Below are 23,604 nucleotides of genomic sequence, written 5' to 3'. Positions count from 1 at the left end.
CAGAGGTAAGGCCTTAGTGTGTCACACACACACACACACACACACACAGTATGTTGCATCTAGTTTAGCTTAAATGTTTGCAGTGGACAGGAAATGTGAACATGTCAGACAACTGCTGCGGTCAAAGCTGCAGGAGCTGTTTCAGGTTGGTGTAATGAGGAAGAAGGCACAGAGAGATGATGGAGGGAGGAGCTGAATAAAAACTCTGGTCTTATCTACATTAAGTGCAGTTTCTCTTTGTTCTGCATTTATAATGGACGTGAGGATGGGGCACTCTTTGCTCTGTTTGCTGGGCTTATTCTGTGAGTACAATAGCATCTTTACTGTTTGAATGGCAGTGATGAAGGAAAATGTTTCTTACTGGTGACAATTACAGTGTATCACTTTAACCTGTTTAACCGGCAGCTTCAACACGGCATACAACCGTCTATGTTTAACCTGTTAGATACGCTGCTGCTGTTTGCAAACATTACATGTACTGTTCACAATTTATTAATATTGTTTTTGTGTTGATTGCACTGAAAAATGATATTCTTTCATATTTTACAAACTTAATTTTAACAGTGTGTTTTTCATGTTTCCAGACTGTTTGACAGCTAATAGAAACACAGAAATTTGGTGATGAGCAATAACTGTGCCATCTGAAAACTTACCTTTAAAAAGCCTCAGTTTATTTATTTATTACGATTTTGTCAGTTATATAATGTCTGGTGATGTTTCATTCATTACTTTAGTGCTCAGTACAGTCAACCATGGAAACACTGAAGGTGAGAAATTGTTTTCTCTTCCATTTATATCATGTGTGTTGATCTTAACTTGTGATTAGCTTCTCCTGTGTTGCTCTAAATGACGTCCTCTGTGTTATATTTTGTATCATAAACCAAACATTTCATTGAGATTATTGGTTGAAATGTTAATATAACCATGTTAAGTGTGTGAGCACTCAAACACACACCCACGATACAAACTGTATATTTACTGAAGAGCTGTGGCTTCATACATGTGAATTTTCTTTTCATTTTTTTCTGATCTGAAAATATCAACAGTGTGTGTAGTTGTTAAGGGGGCCCAGAGGCCAGTATGTGGATCCAAACAGTTTCAGTCACAGGAAGCAATGCTAAGGTTTCTCTCACAACTTTTCTTGTGAAACAAGAACAAATAATGACACAGGGGAAAATGCTTAATAAAGGGATATGGAAACGTGAGGGCTCTGTGAACAGAAGGAGAAAATGAGTAGAAAAGATGGAGGTTAGGGAGGGTGAGACTGAGCTGGCTTTTGTGGCTTACTTGGCAAGTGGAGTAGATGTTGCTCCAGGAGGAGTAATGTTGGCCGGGTGAGTGTTCTGCAAGTGGAGTAAGTTCAACCTGATTATTCCAGTGATTGGTTAAACAGTTGAAGGCAGGAGGCCAGGCAGCTAATGAAGAGTGAGTCTGTGAACATGAAACGGCGTGAGGTATTACAAGATAGTGACCAGCATCCAGGTAGGAATGCAAACTGCACGCAATGTGAATGGTGGAAACTACTGAGAGCACAAGGAGAACAAGGTAAGTTAATCATAGAAACAATGAACAAGAAGCAAAGCCTGCCTGTTATTAACATGTGGTTAGTTGACAAACTGGCAAAATAGAAACATTAACATTCGTCTTAAATATGGCTGATTGTCCTGGATCACGATCAGATGAGCAAAGCAGGAGCAAGGGCGAGGGCTCCTCCCAGAGGTGAAAGTGCAGAGGCATCATGGAAAAATGCAGCCAACTCACCCCGACCATGACAGTGCATATTATTTCACTGAATCATGCTGTAGGCATGTATCCTGGATTATATTGTAGGATTTTTTTGGATTACCTTTTGGAATTATAAAATTATCAAAAGCTACACACAGAGGACACCTTCAAGGAAAACCAACATGAAATAAGGTAACCAAGGGCTGCTCTCAGCTCAGCATAGAGTTTGTTACCTTCATACTCCCTCATTTAGTGTTTTAATTAAAAGCTGTCAAAGCAAAGCCTCTGTAGATGTTAAGTGTGTTGAATTGTGTGGCTGCATTTTACAACAAATTTGCATCAAAACATTCAGCAATCTGCTTTTGAACTTTTTCTAAATTACAAGAGGGGAAGTGAAGGTCACTCTGACAGCACACAGATTAATCATACCAGCAGGGGGCAGTGTGACACTGACCTGTGATGTGAAGTACTCTGCTGACTTAAAATATGAGTGGTTCAGAGATATGGAATGCCAGGACTGCCATAATGAATTAATTAAATACACCATTAAATAATTAATTAAATGTGTCAATAATTAATTAAAATTGGAATTAATTAATTAAATAAATAGTTATGACACATGTAATTAATTAATTATTGACACATTTAATTAATTATTGACACATTTAATTAATTAATTATTGACACATTTAATTAATTAATTATTGACACATTTAAATTAATTATTGACACATTTAATTATTTAATTATTGACACATTTAATTAATTATTTATGTATTTCACATTTTAATTAATTATTGACACATTTAATTAATTATTGACACATTTAATTAATTATTTAATGATATATTTATTTATTTCATTTTGGCAGTCCTGGCGCCTGGCTCTCATCTTGAAATAATTTTATCTGTCAGCCTCACCCATCAAACTCAGGGGGCGGGGTTAACGCTGCCCATGCAGCTTCTCTAACATTTGATTGGTTGCCGTGCAAAGTAAGTCAAAACAGGTCGATCCTAGATAATCGATTGCTTGTGTAGACTTGGGGCAGCCAGGTATCCCAGAATGCAGATCAAATCACAGGCAGCAATGGTGGTGGTGTAGTTTTAAAATACCCCGTTTTTCTGTCACCAACTACACTTTTAACAGTGTTTTAGCCGCGAATGTCGCGCCGTATGTCTGGTCAGGTTGTCAACATAGAACATGTTTGCAAAAGTGCTCAGATGTTTTCAGAGATTTCACTAGCTCTGCTAACAATTAGCATGCAGAGTGCACCCAGGGGGTTGTTAACCGGTTTGTTTACATATTCCACTCTCCGTGTTCCACATGTTGCATTCGCAGATTCTCATTTTCACTGAACGATCGTCTCTTTCCGCCTGGTCTTGTGTCTCATTTTTCTCACGAAACCAGCGATCAGCTCAACAGACCCTCAGTTTACCTGCATGCATCCTCCTCCTCATCTGTCAGCTGTTTAACACCTGCTGCTAATTCAAGAAACACGCCTACGTTACCTGGTGATAGTCACAGTTTAACTGGGCAGCCGGTGCTCGATATAAAGCAATGTCAGCGCATTTTTCTGCACAAGATAAGTAAATATAGTGTTTTCCCCGAGCGCAGAGCTGCTGGAGCTTGTTTCCTTACAGAGCACTTTATAGGCGAACCAGCTTCATCAGCGGCTGATGTCCAATCACCGGCGCACAGCTTTGAAACCTCAGCTGAGTTTTAGCTCTCAGTGGTTAAACGCTGGACTTCATTCACTCAGGTTCTGTCTGTCGGGTCACGTTTACTTCGCTGTTTTATTTACAACTGAGCAAATCGGTTTGGCTGAGGTTAAAGTTACGTTTCATAACTGCATAGTTTCACAGACGTTTAATGGTTCACTGGCACATGTGTTAGACTGAACTATTCGCTTTTCTTTATCTGGTGTGTTTTGGATTTAACAGTGAATTTTGAGATTAAACTGACTTTTAAAATGTTTTTATACAAAGAGGAAAGAGAAGGCGCATTTCCACCGAGAAGAGCAGGGTTTGCAACAGCATGTTCATCATGAAGTCTGCAACCTGGACAGAAATATTATATCATCTGCTTTTTAATAGTTATTCAACTGTATTCTAAGCACCAGCTGTCTGTTAGAATGTGATTTTTTTTTCTCTCTCTGTTGGCAGAGGTATAAAAATGCGCAGGAAAATCTGACGTGCATGGCAAACTTCACCGACGATATTTAGGGAGGAATAAACACACATCAAACATAAATGAACCATTTGCCTGTCTCCATAATTGAGAGCATTTTCTCTTCTTATGTCAACACTCTCTCTCTCTTTTTTTTTTTTTTGCTTTTTCGGTCATGTTAGGTTTACCTGTCAAAGGCTTGTTACAAACTGAAACACATCGTGCAGACTTCTGGATGTTAGAAGAAAACTAATACTGCTCATGAAGGAGACTAAAGGCAGGAAGGTGTCCTTTATAACTAAACATGTTAATAGGACCTCCCTATTTATATCATAGTTTATGATATAGCACGTGTATTTCAGTAATAGCCTGCTGATTTCAGTGTAGTGGTGAACAGTCACACAGCTCACGTGGGCGTTATCTGTGATACTCCTTAACTATAATTTATCCAAGTCAACTTCAGTTAACCATTCAGACAGTTCTTTTGCAATGAAAAACATAAACACCCATGCTGCCGGTAGGTTTCCTCAGTGCCAGCTGTTAACATTATAGCTGCTTATGCAGTAACCACGGTAACCACGGACTCTGAGCGGCTGGATCGACGGAGGTCAGACAACAATTTTACATGTATGATCTTAAAACAGGACACAGCCACTATACGTGCTGGCCTCATATCAAATGTGAAGGCAGACTGAGTCTATGTTTGACGTTTGTTTATATCTAATCTTCCTTTTCAAACATTTAAACAGCAGCGAGTCTGCAGCTGAGGGAATACAAACTCAAATTGTCGGAACAAGTTTGCTCGTTTCTTGGATTCATTTGGTGATTTATTAAATGTATAACTGTTATTCTAATCTGCTGCTGAGTCTCTTACACTTTTCTTTATGCTGTATATTTTCACGTCTCTGGAATAGTTGGAAGTTAGATAGTCAGCTGGGAAACTTTGTGTTAACTCATGGAGCTGAGGATATCGTGGATATGCTGACCTCGCTCCGTGGTGTACAGGGCCGTTTACCCTCATGATTAATATTCACAATAAAAATATTAGCCGAACATCATGAAGTCTGTATGTGTTTCATAGTGTCGAACAACCTTTGTACAGTTAAAGCCAGCAGTTACTACATGACGGAAACACCAACGTTATCTCTTTTATGCGTTTATACACAGGTCACGCTGATTACTGAACAAAAACCCAAAGATCAGATGTTAAACAGATTTATTTTCTCTCTCTCCTCCTTAAACATGTTTTTAATGTTAGTTATAATTCAGAATTGGCGACTGAAACACGTAGGACACATAAGAACATCAGGAAATAAAACACCGATAAATATAACCTCAGTAAAAGAAGTCAGCGGGGGTTACTACAGCTGTGTACCGGGGCCTCCGCTTTGTCGGTGGGATTGCTTGCGAGGCGAGCGGGTCTATCCCACGCTTTGCCGTGAGACTGGGCAGACATCTCCGAAATCATCGAAGCACTTTTGCAAAGAGGCTGTATCTTGACAAACCGACCAGACACATGAAGATTAAACCACTACATTCTCGGCTAAAAAAATATTAAAACGGTATTTGGTGACACACAAACAGGGTTTTTCAAAGTTCAGTTCTGTTAGCTTCCACATGCCGGTTGCTTGGTGCTAGAAACAATGGCCACCAGGCCAAAGCAATGGTTTTGACTCGATCAGCGTTAACCCCGCCCCCTGAGTTTGATGGGTGAGGCTGACAGATAAAATTATTTCAAGATGAGAGCCTGGCGCCAGGACTGCCAAAATGAAATAAATAAATATATCATTAAATAATTAAATAAATGTGTCAATAATTAATTAAAATGTGAAATACATAAATAATTAATTAAATGTGTCAATAATTAATTAATTACATGTGTCATAACTATTTATTTAATTAATTAATTCCAATTTTAATTAATTATTGCCACATTTAATTAATTATTTAATGGTGTATTTAATTAATTCATTATGGCAGTCCTGGTGTTCCATACAGAGAAACCTCATCTGCAGTGAAGTCCACAGAAGCTGCTGGATCAGATAAAGTGATCAGGATCTCTAAAGAATGCAAATACCAATGCACTCATAGCACAAAGTGATCCAGTCATCATTCAGGAAACTGGTGACTTTAAAAATGTCATATGAAATAAAACAACATGGATTCTCCAAAGCTTGGAGATCAGAGAGGGATAATATTATGATATAAAAATATTTCACAAAGTGATTTAATAAAACTGTCATAAAGTTATAACAAACATTATTGAGGTTATCATATTTAATGATAATGTTATTATTTTGTTAATAATAATATAAGTCAGAAATTAAATGTATGGCTCAGTCATTCATAAATGTGTTTTGTGATTTGGCCCCTGATGCTCCAGTTATTGTTATCAGTTTTTGGACAGAGTGATAGGCTCATTTCACAAGCCATCTCGACCAATGGCTGTAGACTGTCATAGAAACCTTTCTTGAATTATTCTGAAGATACTCTGAAGAGTCAGCTCAGTGGGGCCCGTGATTTTCACGTAATTATTACTGAGGATCAGTGAAGAGGGCAAAACACAGCGAGGGGTTTGAAGAACTTCATGTTCTGGGACCTTCAAAGAGCAGCTGACAAATAATGAGACAGTTATAACAATAATAATAGTTTAATAATTAATGACTGAAACAAAACGTTTTTTTATGTTACGTATGGACTTCAGATGCAAGCAGCACATTTTCTGTACATCTGCAGTCACTGACTGGGCGATCAAACCTCTGTACTGGTTGTTTGTGTCTCTGTAGACATGTGACCTAAGCGTGGCTACAATCATCGACATCATCATTCATAAAACTTATAGAACTTCTTTCTATGCTTATTTAACATTCTCACACACTAATGGGATTCGAATCAAATAGTTATGTCTATGACTTCTGTTCCCTGAAGGAGAGGAATGAGGTACAACAAAAGTATGGGATATCACGCCCTTGCGTGTCCTGGCTGAAGAAACCTTTATTCACGCCTTTAAGGCAGATGACGTGTGATGACACGCGCACGGCCCTGCGTACACATATAGCCGCTGTCATCACAGTCATCCCTCAGTTCGATAACCGCTCTTCACCGAGCCAGTCTGCTCAGTGGGGCCACCTTGTGTTGTACCTCGTTCCTCTCCTTCAGGGAACAGAAGTTATAGACATAACTATTCGTTCCCTTTCAGTCGAGTCATTCGGTACAACACATAAGTATGGGACATATATACACGCCCCGCAGAGCCACCGAACCGGAATTGGACCACCACATCCTTAGTGAGCTGTAGACCCAGCAGAAAGGACAGTATAAGCCATCGAAGGGGCTGTAACGTCCAACCGATAAAACCGGACAACAGTGTGCGGTTGACGCCCAACTAGCTGCCGCACAAATATCGGCTACAGGCACCCCTTTAAAAAGAGCCCATGAAGTTGCCATCCCCCTGGTGGAATGAGCTGTTACCCCGTGGGGCAAAGCAAGACCTTTGGTGTCGTATGCCAGTGAGATAGCTTCTATAATCCAGCGGGACAGCCTCTGTTTAGACAGAGTTCTACCTCTATTTGGATTAGCGAAGCAGACAAACAGCTGGTCACATAAACGCACATTCTGAGTGTGCTCAATGTAGGCGTGTAGCACACGCACTGGACAAAGAGAATGCATCCTCCTCTGCTCCTCAGATGCAAAAGGAGGGGAGCAAAAGCTCCGCAATTCAAACTTCATTGAGCTATAAGATGCAGGCATGATCTTGGGAAAATGCGCAGCATTTGGACGCAATACGACCTTGTGGCCATCAGGAGAGCAGAAGGGATGCACAGATAGCGCATGAAGATCACCCATACGCTTTGCTGAAGCCAAAGCAAGAAGTAATGCAGTTTTATATGAAAGAAATTTCATATCCACAGACTCAATGGGTTCAAACGGGGAGCTACAAAGGGCCTCCAGCGCCAAAGACAAGTCCCAAGCAGGGACACTGGACTTAAGCATGGGTCTCAGCTGGCGAACCCCTTTCAGAAAACCTATGGCAAGGGGATGTGCACCTGGTGTCACCCCGTCAAAGCCAATATGAAAAGCACATATAGCTGCTAAATAAACCTTAATAGTTGAAAATGAAAGGCCCTTATCCAGCAGCTCCTGCAGGAATGTCAAAACATCCACAATAGAGCACTGAAATGGGAGAGTGTGGCGGTCCTGGCACCATTGCTCGAAGGCTCGCCATTTGTAAGCGTATAAGCCTCTAGTAGATGAGGCCCTGAATTGTCGCTATCACACTAGGTGGCAAACCCTTAGCAATCAAGTTTAACCTCTCAGCAGGTAAGCATGAAGGTGCCACAGATCTGGGCGCAGATGAACCACTTCTCCTCCTGCCTGAGAGAGGAGGTCCCTGCAGAGAGGAAACTGCCAAGGACTCGCTGCTAGCAGGCTGATTATCTCTGCATACCACGACGTTGTGGGCCACCAAGGGGCCACTAGAATCAGAGAGAGGAAATGCCGACACACTCTAGAACTGGAGATATCATTTCCACTGGGGGAAATGCATACAGGAGCACGTCTGGCCATTGGTGCGCTAGCGCTTCCAAGCCCAAGGATGCATCGTGGTCGATTATGGAGAAGAACAGGGGGCAGTGAGTATTTACCCTGGAAGAAAAAAGATCTATTTGCGCCTTGCTAAATAGATCCCAAATCTCAGCCACTATTAAATGGTGTAGCTCAGGTGGCAGAGCAGGTCAGCCACTAATCAGAAGGTCGGTGGTTCGATCCCAGGCTGCCTCCTGGCTGCATGCCAAATATCCTTGGGCAAGATACTAACCCCGTGTTTGCCTACTGGTGGTGGTCAGAGGGCCCGGTGGCGCCAGTGTCTGGCAGCCTCGCCTCTGTCAGTGCGCCCCAGGGCAGCTGTGGCTACAATGTAGCTTGCTATCGCCAGTGTGTGAATGTGTGTGTGAATGGGTGAATGACTGAATGTAGTGTAAAGCGCTTTGGGGTCCTTAAGGACTAGAAAAGCGCTATACAAATGCAGGCCATTTACCATTTAACCTCCATTCTCTCACCAGAGGACTCCCCCCTGGAGAGAAGGTCCGGCCCCAGGTTCAGGGGGCCCGGAACATGGGTGGGTCTTAGAGACAGAAAATGAACACTGAAACGCAGCTGAAACTGAGCAAGGCAGCGATGAAACACGGCCACTCTGTGCTCCGACAAATGTTTGCGGCTGGAAAGCGAGCATATTTCCAAACCGAGGAAATATGTTGTTAGCGAGCTCTTTTGAAAGTTCACAGAGAACCCCAGTGTCTGAATGTGTAACAGAACCAGTGACAGCTGTGTCTCCGCCTGCTCTCTGGAGCAAGCTACGAGAGCCCAGTTGTCTAGGTAGGCTAAGATGCGGATGCCTCTCTCTCTGAGGGGCGCTAGCGCTGCTTCGGCACATTTCGCAAAGGTGCACGGAGTGAGTGACAGCCTGAATGGCAGCACTAGGTATTCGTAGGCTACACCCTCTAATGCAAACCTCAGAAACGGCCTGTGTTTCGGGTGTATAGCCACATGAAAATAAGCATCTGTTAGATTGATTGTTGCAAACCAATCTCCCGGACCGACTGCATTCAAAAGTTGTCTGAGTGTTAGCATCTTGAACTTGTACGTTCGTAGATACGTGTTCAAGACTCGCAGGTCGAGGATGGGATGATGCCCTCCCACTTTTTTCTGAACAACAAAATAACGGTTGTACCAACCTTTGTCTGTCTCCGAAGCGGGGACCACTCGTATTACTCTTTTCTGCATAGTGCCTTTATTTTCTGTCTGAGTACCATGGCCGCCTCGATGCCGACAGTTGTGTTTACGATTCTCTGAAAACGAGGCGGCTTGACCCGGAACTGCAACCGGTACCCATGGCAACGTTTGGCAACACCCATGGAGAGGGAGCACAAGCACGCCACTGAGGGAAGTGAGCAGCCAGCCGGCTGACCTGCAGCACCGTCGGCGGGGCGTTGTCGCTTCCCAGTGTGTCTGCAGGGGAATGCATCACCTGCCTGACCTGGCTCATTCTGCCTGCAGGCTGAGCATTTGTGATTGTTTGAGAATACAACACTCTTTATTGATTGTAACATGGGAACATGTACATTCATACATGTTCTTGGAGGCACCTTTCCTGGGGCACAACAATGAAAAAACAGCAGGAACACTTGATGTGGTCAACTGAACATTTAACACACCTGAACAGGGAGTTACCTGAGGCATTTTGTGTGCAGGGGGTTTGTGCTTGGGAGACAGTGTTAGGAAAGTGCACTGACGGAGCTCATGGTGCGAGCAGTGCTGGCCTGAGCCCAATAAATCTTCTCTAGCTGCGAAGCAGATGCTGCCTGGTGTGACAGGTGCCTGGGAGGGGTGCGATCCTAGATCCCACAGCTGTGTATTGAAATAAAGAGGCACAGATCATGAACTTGTTTACAATTCAACTGCAGGATTTATTCTGCTCATCAACAGGGGAACAAATCATTAATCGCCTCTCATAAGAACCAGCAATTATGTGTAACGTGTGGCATAACAGCTGTCAGCGCATTGTCAAAAGTACAGGAATAACCTTGGCAAGTATACATTAACCATCATAAATATAGATAACATTGGCTCGCAGTGACCAGGTTGCCTCAGCCTTGGTTCCGGTTACACATACATATCACTGCATCAAGAAATACAATGTACTGTAACTCACAGCCCGTGAATAGCAAATAACCATTCATATACAGCACATGAGCAGCTGTGCAAGCATTAATTACAGCCTTTGCATCCTGTCTTACTTCAACAAGATATATAGAGAACACACAACTGACAACGTGCCTTAGCATCGCTACGGTACTTCAAGCTCACTTCCCCCGCTAGCCAGTCCATTAGCCTAGCCGATCACGTTCACATCACGATCTCATTCAAAACACAATACTTCAACAGTACTTAACTTATAACGGTATACTTTCATTCACGAGTTCACAACAGTCGTATTGCTTCTACTGTGTTACCTATTAGTCATTTTGAGGACTAGTAACCCACCTGTGTATTGAAATAAAGAGGCACAGATCATGAACTTGTTTACAATTCAACTGCAGGATTTATTCTGCAGATTTGCCTCCCAGGGGGGTTTACGCTCCTCCTGGCCGCTATGCGCCACCTAGTGGTATTTTTTAAGTAATGCCATGGAAGATGTAAAGTGTAATTAGAAAATACTGAATCAACACTGAACGATATAACAAAGGCCAAAATATAACTGGGGTGTTCCCTTTTTTCCTTGTGTGAAGACATAAACTGAACTAACATCCCCATAAGTCTTTTTATCTCTTAACTTTTTAACTATTACTGTAATCCAGATTTACCAGTCACACATTTCAACTTAAACACATATGTTAACCTTTTACACAGAGAATCTGCAGTGCATTGACGGCAGAGTTGCAGGGCCACCGACACCATGGTTACGGGGCCAGATAAACAGCCAGAGACGGCTCCATAGGGGGTGGGTTAGTTAAGCCAGCCCCCTCAGCACCGTCCAGTTCCATGTACTGTCCATAGCCGGGCACAGTGACGTGGGTAGACAGAGGTTTGTCCCATGATGTTGTTAGCTCGCAGACAAAGTCTGGGAACATGGGAAGGCAGTTTTTGGCCGTTGCGGGCTCCGGTGGGAGGAAAAAAGCCGCAAACCGCAACGGCTTCTTAGCTGGCGGAGGAGAGGGCCAGTCCACCTGCAGCTTCTCAGCAGCACAGTGAAACAGGGAGAAAAGAGAGGTATCATTGTGGCCGACTGGCGCAGCAGCGGCAACACATTGGGCCGACAATGAGCTCTCCTGCTCATCCTCCGGCAAACCATGGATGTCCAGGCCGATGTCCAGCACGTCATCATCTTCCTGGGGAGCTCTGGCGGGCTTCAACCCAAGCTGAAGCCCGTCAGCGCTCCTGCATGGTTCCGGCTCGTCATCAGCTAACCCGTCAACATATTCCATGTGGTCAGCCCAGGTAATTGCAGGGACATCGACCGGATACTCCTCGTCTTCAGACCTGGAAAGGTGAGGGTCATGCCATGCGACAGCCGAGCGTCCCAGCACTTTTTCTACAAATGTCACCTGTCTTTCCAGGGCCGAGTGCCGGAGCTGGCGACAAAACGCACAGTCTTTGGGCTCCGTCAGCGCTCTCCTAGCGTGGATGATCCCCAGGCATCGTGCTGGTCGCTGTCGTGCAAAGAAACCGCATCCCTGAGGACAGGGGCGAACAGAAGATTTCTGCTTTGATTGCTTCGGTTTGGAGTCCATTCCAAAACGCAAAGCAAAACGCTTTCGTGTGTTGGTGGGTTATTTGTTTCTTAATGTGTGTATGCAAATTCACCTGTGCAGGGGCTCGGCTGTGATTGGTGGACCTAAGGAACGGCCTGATGTAACTGGTTCCTGTGGTGGACATGAACTATAAAAGGGCGACTGAAGAGCTGTGGTGTGGGAGGTGTGGCAGACTTCCCGTGCACTTGCCTCAGGTCCAGACGGAGCAGCCGTAGCAATAGCTATTTGGTTAAAAGGTCGGGCATGTGTGTGAAGTTACGACCCGGCTCGAAATGACTGTAACAAGTGCAGTGTTGGGTGTCCCGTGAGAAGTCACGGGACACCCAACACTGCACAGGAAAACTTGAAATTAGCGCTCCGCGGGCAGCCTACACACCAACTGCGCGGTGGAGGCTAACACCAACAGGGGCAGTTAAGCTAAGTTCAAGTCGGCAGACAATGGAGCTAACTAGCAGCAGCTAGCTAGCCTAACTCAGCAGAAGTGTTCTCAGCAAGGTGAAGAACGTAAGAACTGAGGGATGACTGTGATGACAGCGGTTATATGTGCAGGCGGGGCCATGCGCGTGTCATCACATCTTAAAGTCATCTGCCTTAAAGGCGTGAATAAAGGTTTCTTCAGCCAGGACACGCGAGGACATGATATCCCATACTTATGTGTTATACCGAGTGAATCGACCTAAAGGGAACAAGGATATTTGGCATGTGTTACCGGCACCAGACCTAGGGGAATCTGGACTGGCAGCAAGCGGCACACAGGCTAGAGAGCATTGCGTTGCCAAGTATGAACAAACTGTGGATTAGTAGAGAGGACACCGAAGTTAGCGTCTTGCTCAGGCCAGTGCTCATTTATTTCTGCAACATATACAAAATACAAATCACACCAGACCATGCATTCTTCCCATAAAACAGATTTCATAAACAAAAATAAAGTTACAAAAAGCATTCTCTCAAAATCAAAATAAATACAAACTAATTCAAAATAACTTTACATACACACAACTTAAACAAAACACACATCTAAAGCATAACAACATACCAAAATAACCCATCTCACCTGCACACAACCTTTCCCCACATTCGCGCCATATACGCTATTACTTTTGAACATGGCGTCCCCCGAACGCAACACAATATGGCGGCACACGACTGCAAATGTTGTTTCACCAACGAAAAGCTTTCCCCTTAACACATGTACTCAGTACTGCTTGGCTAATACTAAAACAAACACTACAACACATTTTCTGAAGTCGCAGAATGCCACTGTCATAGCATGTACTTATAGTGATATGTAACGTAATAGCATTATGCTGATGCTACACTAATACTCATTACAACAAAATACCACAAAACAACATCATCACAATCATCCCAAAATATGGCCAAATAGTTGTTACTCAACTTACATGACATTTAGAACCAGTTCAGTAACATAAAAGTTTGTTTGTCAGTACCTGTGGATTAATAGCGAGCACGGAAGTTAGCGTCTTGGTCAGGCCGGAGCTCATTTATTTCTGAGCTGCACATGCGCAGAGCTTATAGCTAGAGTCTCTCTGGTAGTTCCACAGCAGTGCAAGAGCACCATCTAGAATAGAATAGAATAGAATTAGAATTCAACTTTATTGTCATTGCACATGCACAGGTACAGGGCAACGAAATGCAGTTTGCCTCCATCCAGAAGTGCTTTAGTGATATAGATATATTACAATATATATTAGCAATTGTATAGATATCTACTGGCATAATGAAATATAACTTTGGCCTGGCAACACATAACAATGTCAAAATAAGTCACAATAATAAACAAAAAATAAGGGGGTATTTGGTTTTCTTACAAAAATAAACATGTAGCCTTTTCCAACCTGCTACACATGCATACTGAAGCAGCCAAGGATTGAACTACCAACCTTCCAGTTAGTAGGTAGAGCCACAGCCACCCAAACCTTACTAGGAGAGTATTAACTTGAATGGAGTGTACTAACCCTGTGAATGACAGCGTTAACCATGACACTATGAAGCCACTAATATGCAGATTATAGATCAAACATAATATCTAGGCAAAATAAATATTACAACACATTACTAAAAACAGACCCTTAAAGTTTAAACACAAGTTGTTTATGTGATATTGTGATGTCTATATATGTGTGTTGATCATATTCAATCTGACAAGCAGTTTATATCCTTGAATCAGCTGTTTTTTTCCTTCTTTTCAGTCTCTCTACTCTCATTTTATTAATAGCAGACATTGTAGGCTGTTATTTGTCTCTAACTGGATATTTTTCTGTGAACAGTTCCCAGTAAGCCCACTGTGGTCTTGCAGCCATCCTGGACTCAGATATACAGCGGTGAGACAGTCACTGTCAGATGTGAGATTCAGGGAGGTGAAGGAGCTCAGTGGACGTATGAATGGAGAGCAGCCAAGTTAAACACACCTCCAACATCCAATGAATACAGAATCATCAGAGCTACTGAGTCTGACAGTGGAGGATACAGCTGCCGGGGCAGAAGGGACTATTTCTTCTCAGAGTGGAGTGATATCATCACACTGACTGTATCATGTAAGTTGGAGAAACTTAATCTGAAGTCATTTGTTGAAAATTATTATAGTGTTATTAGTAAAAAATTTGTAGTATTATTTGTTACAAAATTGTGTATTATTTGTATTATGCCGTAGTTAATTCAATATTTAATATTTGTGTACAGTATTTAGTAATCAATCCATAAAGTTTTCAGGTTTTGGTTAAAAAGTGTGGACACATGAGCAACATGTGCTACATGGGTTTTTTGTGAAATAATGAAAATATTGTTATCCACATCTCATTATTCAGGTGTCACTGAAATCACACTTGTTTAGTTTAATGTGCATCGACTCATATATCAACTAAAATAAATAAATCTTATTCATTTATGTGTATATTTACATTCATTAGTGCCAGCTTTTTAGAGCTTTGTCAGTTCAGAAATGTTTCCACAGTCGTCCTGGCTCATTATATGGTTTAACAATTTACAAGAGAAAATATCAATTTATTTATATTAATCTCACTCAGTCTCATTTACTTTTATGTTCTTTTTCTAAACTGAACTGCAGCTAAACCAAAGCCCACACTGAGCGCTGACAACACAACTCTTCCGTTAGGGGGCAGTGTGACCCTAACCTGCTCTGTGAACCCATCATCATCATCATCTGGATGGATATACTTCTGGTACAGAGATAATATCCTACTGAATTTCTCCTCGTCTGATGGACAACTCAGTGTCTCACAGGAAGGACTCTACAGTTGCAAAGCAAAAAGAGGAAACCCAGCTTACTACACAGAGGGAAGCCAAGAAGTTCAAATTAACAAAACCAGTGAGTTTGGATTCAGCAATCATAAATAATTTCATGATCTGTATTCATATGATTGCAAAACTCAAAATAGTGATGGTTACTTTAAATAGTTTTTTATTTAAATGTTTGAATGAATAGGGCCAGCCAGTGCCGTTGTAACAGTGCAACCCGACTGGCCCACATTATACAGTGGAGAAATGATCACTCTCAGCTGTGAGATCCAAGGAGGAGACACTGAGTGGGAGTATGAATGGAGAACTACAAGCTCACATAAACCATCAAACCAAAGTGAAATCAGAGTAGATTCTGCTTCTCCATCTAACAATGGTCACTACAAGTGTAGAGGCAGAAGCAAAATTGCACAAGATCATTTAACAGAGTGGAGTGTTCCTTTAAATTTGATAGTATCACACAGTAAGTAAAATCATAATCCATTCACCCAGTCATTTTTGATTAATTATGTGATGAGATAATAGTTCAAATTTATGGCGCTAACATGCTAAAAATGTAGCGTACAGGCATTGTATTTATGGATTGGCATGTATTTGATCATCACTCCAAGAATTTCCTAACAGATAAACCCCGTCCTGTCCTCACTGTGTCTCCATCATGGCTGAGTCCTGGAGCCTCAGTAACTCTGAACTGTGAGGTTGAACATCCGTCTGCAGGATGGAGCTTCTACTGGTATAAAGCTGTTCCTGATCTATCAGAGAAATCCTCCAGTTATGAGCTGCTACCTGATGGCAGTGGGACTGCACAGGACTCCTACATCATTCATGGACAGACACACACAGCAGGATATGTGTGCAGAGCTGGAAGAGGAGACCCAGAGTATCACACTGATCACAGTCAACCAAAGTTTGTCTGGTCTGCAGGTGAGGAATTTTTAAATTAACTGTCAATCTTGTAAACATTTGGCTCTAATTAACTGTTCTGCATGTGCTCTTTTCTTTCCTTAATTATCATGATTTGTAAAAGAGAAAACATGACGTATCCAACTGTTAGTCACATGAATTTTCTGTGTGCTATTCTATTTCTTTATTTCTCCCCAGGGAGTTTTTAAACTGGTACAGCATCTGTAAATTGAAGATCATAAAAGAAATTAAAAGAAAGACATAAAGTGTTATCAAGAGAAATATTAGAAAGAGCAAAGAGCACATGTAATTAATGCCATGTGTACATATGGAAAAAGTCCAATACAACAAGTCAGAATGACAAAATGAAATACAATGTTCATATATGTGAAGATCACACACAAAAGGAAGGAGACAAATATAATGTTACTATAGGACTATAAGACAAGGATATTTGTAACCCTTATTTGTCTCGTAAGGGTTACAAATGTGGAGGATGTCTGTAGGTCAGGTCATCTACTAATCTACTAATAAGAAGGTTGGTGGTTTAATGCCTGGCTCCCTGGATTTTCAGTCAGGTTTCAAAGCTTATCACAGCACAGAAACAGCTTTATTGAAGGTTACAAATGCTCTTCTTATGGCCTCTGACAGTGAACTCATCTCTGTGCTTGTCCTACAAGACCTCAGTGCAGTGTTCGATACTGTTGACCCAATATTCTATTAGAACGACTAGAACATGCTGTAGGTATTAATGGTACTGCGCTGCAGTGGCTTGTATCATATTTATCTAATAGATTCCAATTTGTTCGTGTAAATGGAGAGTTCTCTTCACACACTAAGTTAAATTAGTGTGTGAAGAGGATGCAGAGGGTTCAGTGCTAGTACCAATTCTATTTATATTATACATGCTTCCCTTAGGCAGTATCTTCAGAAGACAGCATACATTTTCAGGAGACAGACACTATCTCTACTTTTAAGATCAGCCTTAAAACTTTCCTTTATGCTAAAGCATATAGTTAGGGCTGGACCAGGTGACCCCCAGCAGACAGTAGGCTGCTGGGGGACTCCCATGATGACATCCACCCATGATGCATTGAGTATTTCCTTTTCAGCCATTTTTCTCACTCAACATGTGTTAATAGACCTCTCTGCATCGAATCATACATATCTGTCTCTCTTCAACAGTATGTCTTTCTTCTCTCACCACAACCGGTCGCAGCAGATGGCCGCCCCTCCCTGAGCCTGGTTCTGCTGGAGGTTTCTTCCTGTTAAAAGGAAGTTTTTCCTTCCCACATTTGCCAAAGTGCTTGCTCATAGGTCATATGATTGTTGGGCTCTTCTCTGCATGCGTTATTGTAGGGACTACCTTACAATAGCACTGTATAAATAAAAGTGAATTGAACTGAATTCATTTATATATAATTAAAAAGTAATAATTTACACACAAAATGTTAAGTTCAACTTTACAAGTTTGATCAGTTTTGCTCTCAAAAAACTCCCTGTCTGTGCAAATGTGTAAAAGTGTTTCTCCCTTGCCGTTGCCTGATATGCTCAGAAAAGGTCACATGTGCAGGTAACTTTACAGATTCCCAAATGTAACCTGCATTCATGTGCTTGTGGAAAATGGGGACATTGGGGCTTCATGTGTGTTTTTGGGCTATTTCAAATAAAATGTTTTTTTTCCTACATAACCAGAATAGTTCATCGGCCCTCTACTAAAAACATTCACTTCCCAATTACAGATGCTATATAGTAACCTATAAAGGTTATTATGTGGTTCACATGGTGCTGCTAGGACATTCTTCTGCTGAGAAAACAGGGCCGCAGTCTGCAGAGGGAGAAGAAATGACGAGGCATTTTGAGATGCAAGAGAATGAACAAGAACGGAGGAGAAAAGACAAAGTTCTGAAAATTTCAGAAAATCTTCAGAACTCATTGGACTAAATGCGAACCATAAGGAGAAGGCTTAACACAGTGATTGGAGATTGAGCCTGAATTATAACCCTGTTTTAACCCTTCTTACATCCTGTTTTTCAGATGTTCATTCAGCAGCGTCTCTCACAGTGAGTCCTGACAGAGTGCAACACTTCACCTCTGACTCTGTCTCACTGACCTGTGAGGGAAACTTCACTGAGTGGAGAGTGAAGAAGTTTAGTGAAAAAGGCTTTTTTTCACACTGCTGTGACTGCCAGAAACTGAGTGGATCCTCTTATGAGATCCACAGCTTACAGGAGGGTGTTACTGTGTACTGGTGTGAGTCTGGATCAGGAGAGTTCAGCAATGCAGTCAACATCACTGTACGAGGTGTGTTTAAATGACTTCACTTTATTTAATTATTTATTTTTTGGGACAAAAAACTGGAGCTGAAGATTTAATTGTATTCACTAAACTAAACTTTTCAAACTTGTTGCTACTTAATTAAAACAGACAAAAAGACCACTGGAGATGAAGCTGCAAATTAGAAAAAAAATGTTTATTGAAATGCAGTTTTAATAAACTCAAAAACCAGTGTAGTAGTGACTTAACATAATCATAGACGGCTCTGCGACAGCAACTCTGCTAATATACATGGTGCTCTCGTATTTAATGCGGTTTATGAGATAACTTTGCTTTGGTAAAACTGAGTTTTATATGTGCTGTTTAATAACGACACAGAATAAATAAGGTTAAAATAATAAAGATGATTATATTTTCCACATAAACATTTCAGATTAAACTAGGTCAGTTCATTGTGTGGCAGACAGGGTTGGACTCAAACACAGGATTCGGAAAGCCAGGCATAAAACACAAAAGTAGCTTCATTGCTGAAATTATAACACAAGGCAGGAGCCTCTCCAACAAGAGAAACCTAACTTGGAGACACACAAGGATGAAACACAGCATGAGGAACAATGCAACAAAACAGGAAGTAAAATAAAATACTGAGTTCAGGACTAAGACATGTGAACTTGACCCAGTGAGAGAAGATAAACAAACATGGAGACATGACTGACTGCGGAGACAAAGGAAACACAAACGATCATAAGTGAAGATTGCATAACCTAATGAGGAATGCTGAGTATAAACAAAGCAAAAGTAACCATGAACAAGAAATATAAATAATATAACGAGGACTATAGAAAATAAACAGAAGACTATGGAGCTCAAACACAAAACTCATGATAACATAGAATAAACCTAAAGACCCAAAGAACAGGAGCACAGAACTATAATACAAAGATATAAGAAAAGAAAAGAAAACCCCTCAAACATCTCAAACTCAAAACTATGATCGTAACTTTATATATAACAAGACTTCTAAACATAAAACTTCTTGCTGTTAAAATGGGTCTTTAATAATAAAAAAACCCCTTTTAAAGTTGTTTTTAGGTTCATATTGTTTTTCTTGATGTGGCCTAAACTTTTCGGATTTTATTAGATCTAGTTGGACTTCTTTCCGAGTTTGACTTTGTGTTTTGATTTTACCAGAAACTTTAGGCTTCGGATCTGAAATCGGTTCATTTATTGTTCCATTCATCATCGGACTTGTTAGTGGAATTATCCTTGTGATGCTGCTGCTGTGTTGCTGCAGAAAGATAAAGGGTGAGAGCTTTTCTCATCAATGATTTGATGTGACACATTTAAGTAAACTGATTACAAACCAGTGCAACAATAATTTTTAATTTTCTTTTATAGATCTTTGTTGTAACAGGTTGGTGCAAAAGTTTTCTTTCATTTTAAAAATAACATGAAATTATAACTATTCCTGATTAAATTACACAGTGTTTATTGCATGTTTTAGTCTCACTCAGTCTCAGAGCACCAATCAAAACTCTGCTGCACAACAAAAAGCCAACAAGAATGAGAACAACGTTTACTCCTCTCTTCTTCCTGGTCAGTCCTAGAAACTATTACTTGCATCATTTTTAACACTAAGTTTGTTAACAAACAAATATCGTGAAAAAGTAATTTCTCTTCTGTTGTCTGCCCTGCAGGTGATTTTCCAGTTTATGAAATAATCACATCCTCTGGAAACACTGGAAGTGGTACAGTATAATAATACTGAGCTATAACAGAGCTATAAGAGATATAATGATTATAAACTGACTGATCAGACATTATGTCATGTTATTATTTAAGGTGGCAAAGCAGATGAACATAGAAATGTCACATCTACACTTGAACTTAAAGTTATTGATGAGAAGACTGAGTTCAGAAAATGTAAGGATATCATGGTTTATTAATATGTTATTGTGACTCCTAATCTTGAAATACAGATAAAAGAGAGCTGTTCTTAATTAAATGCACTAATACTGTCTGAACAGGGAGAAATGATGACCCAGACGTGAGCTCTGACTACGAGGATGATGATCATGAGACAGGCTCAGGTACAAACGTACAAATACATCATTGGATCACTGACAATCAAATGAGTTTAAGAATGAAATAAATCATATTGTTCTTCCAGTAAAACAAGTTCAGAGTCCTGTTGGAATGGCTTTCATTCATTTTCTTTAGTTACATTCAATCTGTTGCTTGTTTAGCCAAATAATAAAATAACAGGACTTTAAAATTTCGCAAACATGTACATCTAAAATCAGGAAAAAACGGATAATAAATATGTTTTTTTCATAATATGAATGTAGAAGTTCACAAAGCAGACTCACAACATCAGCACCATTATATATTTGTTTCTGTTTTTACACTGTATTTGTTCTGATTTAGTTTCAGGTTCATAAGAGGAAGTGGACGTTAACAGAGAAACTTGTGGACAAGAACATAAAGTAAATAGCTGAACTTTCACAATGTTTGATAACATTGCTGCAAATGCATAAATCACTGAGTTTCTGATCATATTGAAGAACTAAACTCAGCATTGATGGAAGACTGATAATACCATCTACTTTTGTATAAAATTCTTATTTAGGTTGCAGTAACTGTATATTTTCCTCCTAAGAACCGAACTCTTTCATATTGAGTCTTTTATTGAGAAAGCACGCAGTATGGCTTTGTACATTGCTTTTGTTTTCAAATTTTTAAACTTATAATTGGAAAATGACCAAAAAAAATAGGGAAAAAAAGTAAATAATAATAATTAAAAAAACTAAAATAGAACAAAGCAAAAAGAATAAAAGCATTAATTGAAAAGAAAAACAAATCAAATAAAGAAACAAAGAAAACCCCATAGAAACTTGGGGAGGGGTGTAGCAGGGCAGCCAAGTTAGCATCACATTATTGACATGGGTATTTAAATCAGTGCATCAAAATAATAATAATGATAATAATAAAGTGTCATGGTTCATAGAAAATCACACCTCACAGGCTTAACGTATTCCGTCCATTTAGACCATATTACAAAGAAGAAGGTATCCCTCTGCACTTTAAGAAAGAATGACAATTTTTCCATTGTATAGGTCTCTTGTACATAATATATCCAGTCTTTTTATCGCTGGTGGTTAACAGACTTGAGCCATCTCCTCGTTTTTTTATGGTAAATGGCCTGTAATTGTACAGTGCTTTATAGTGATGTGCGGATCGATACTGAAATATCGATTCCTCCGATACCAGTCATTTATGTTCTAGAATCGATTCTCACATTAAAATATCGATATTTTAGTAATTTAGGATAAATTTGTAGTTTATCATTAACAGGAACACAGTGGAAAGAAACTATATCATTCAGATTGTCTACATTGGAAAGAATTTCTCTTTCCAGAACTTTCTCTTCCGCCTTTCATAGTCATGTGCGAAGTACGTCTGTATAAATGTGTCGCAGCCCCTGGCGTGCGCACTCACAACAATGGCTGAGCGTAAATGGAGCCATTTGTGGATGTATTTTACATCCACAAACAGACGCGGTTTGCGATTCATGTGGCAAGACAGTGAGGTGTTGTTGCAACATCACTAACCTCGTCAAACACCTCACAGTAAATCATATCACAGAATATGATGAGCGCATGTTGAGGCGAACTGAAGAGGGGAACAGGGACAGGTGCTGCTAGGGGGAGACAGACGTCTTTCACGGCGACCTTTAGTGCTGCAGGCAGGCAAGGTGTTCAAATAGAGCACAACTTGAGTTTTCTTATTTCTATATGATGAACTCTGCATTACTAAGTGATAAGAACAAGTAACCTGAAGCCCTGTAATCATTATGACGCTATAATTTCAGATACAATAAATAAAATACGTTTTTGTGCAAAGTATCGGTATCGGATCAGTGTCGTCAATACCACCCTGAATTATACTTGGTATCGGATCGGCAAGGAAATCAGTGGTATCGCACATCACTAGTGCTTTACTCACGCCCTATGGACCCCACTGACTACTGACTCGTGGTCACTAGGATATACAAAAGTCTTCTATCAATGGAGTTCAGTTTATCCACTGGTATGTTACACAGAAATATGGTCTCAAAGGAGGAAAAGCAAATGAAAAAACATTTTGTAGATGTTCATGGATTAGAGACCAATACTGGTGAATTACTTGGCAGTCCCAAAAGATATAGAAATGGTTAGCACCATCTCCCCCACATCCCCGATACCTTTTCTGAGCAGGGATGATGAAGAATCTCAGGATGCTTTTCCAGCAAAATTCACGCCAAACATTCGACCCGGTTGTGGTCCACTGTATCTTGCATATGTTGCCCCAAAACTTGTCTGTAATGATTAGACTACACTCAAAAAAATCTGTTGTTGGATGAACACAATTTAATCATGGCACCCTTTTTGCACACAATTTAACCAAGTACAATAAACCCTTTTCGATCATGTCAAACCAACACATTTAGCATTTGGTGGTTTAATGTAATCAGATTACGTTGGATCAACATACTATACTTACATTGATTTGAAGTGATTTATTTAAGTATGTAGAGTGAAATTTGTTTTAATTCATTCTACACAATTTAAAAAGTTTAGGAAAACAGAATTAAATCTTGTTGTTTCAACAACTACTTTGTTAATCAAGGCAATGATTTCACTCATTTCAACCAAATTATTTCAATTAGATTTGTTTACATTTGTTACACATTTAGAAACCCACTACTTTACAAAAAAAGTCACAATCAGATTATGATAACATTATCTTTATTAACTGGATTTAGTGGACAATATAAAAGCTTACCATTTTTGTACACCTGCAAGCATATACTTCAAAAGGTAAAATGTTAGAATACTTATTTACATAGGTAATATGTTGGAACCAAAGCTTCCACAACTAAAAACAGATGCAAAATTTGCTCAAT

At 40.4% G+C, this 23,604-nt stretch overlaps 1 protein-coding gene across 1 annotated transcript; it reads left to right on the top strand.

Annotated features, from left to right (window-relative positions):
• Positions 1-241: 241 nt before the first annotated feature.
• LOC101472644 (Fc receptor-like protein 5) lies at positions 242-22,975 on the top strand. Its single transcript, XM_024799202.2, has 14 exons — positions 242-302; positions 735-767; positions 14,492-14,758; positions 15,289-15,549; positions 15,667-15,942; positions 16,104-16,403; positions 18,420-18,686; positions 19,851-19,964; positions 20,058-20,073; positions 20,164-20,255; positions 20,357-20,407; positions 20,502-20,582; positions 20,687-20,749; positions 21,087-22,975. The coding sequence occupies exons 1-14, from the start codon at positions 254-256 to the stop codon at positions 21,098-21,100; spliced, it is 1,884 nt and encodes a 627-aa protein (XP_024654970.2). The 5' UTR covers positions 242-253; the 3' UTR covers positions 21,101-22,975.
• The last annotated feature ends 629 nt before the right edge of the window (positions 22,976-23,604 follow it).

This window comes from Maylandia zebra, linkage group LG3 (assembly GCF_041146795.1).
Source record: "Maylandia zebra isolate NMK-2024a linkage group LG3, Mzebra_GT3a, whole genome shotgun sequence".
NCBI lineage: Eukaryota > Metazoa > Chordata > Actinopteri > Cichliformes > Cichlidae > Maylandia > Maylandia zebra.
Note: the sequence above shows the minus strand (reverse complement) of the source record. Positions and strands in the feature narration are given on the sequence as shown.

Excerpts from the sequence above, each read along its gene's own strand:
- LOC101472644 (XM_024799202.2), top strand. The coding sequence starts at position 254 with ATGGACGTGAGGATGGGGCACTCTTTGCTCTGTTTGCTGGGCTTATTC. Across the intron at positions 18,687-19,850 it reads AGTCAACATCACTGTACGAG|AAACTTTAGGCTTCGGATCT; the intron begins GTGTGTTTAAAT and ends TGATTTTACCAG. Across the intron at positions 20,408-20,501 it reads CTCTGGAAACACTGGAAGTG|GTGGCAAAGCAGATGAACAT; the intron begins GTACAGTATAAT and ends TTATTATTTAAG.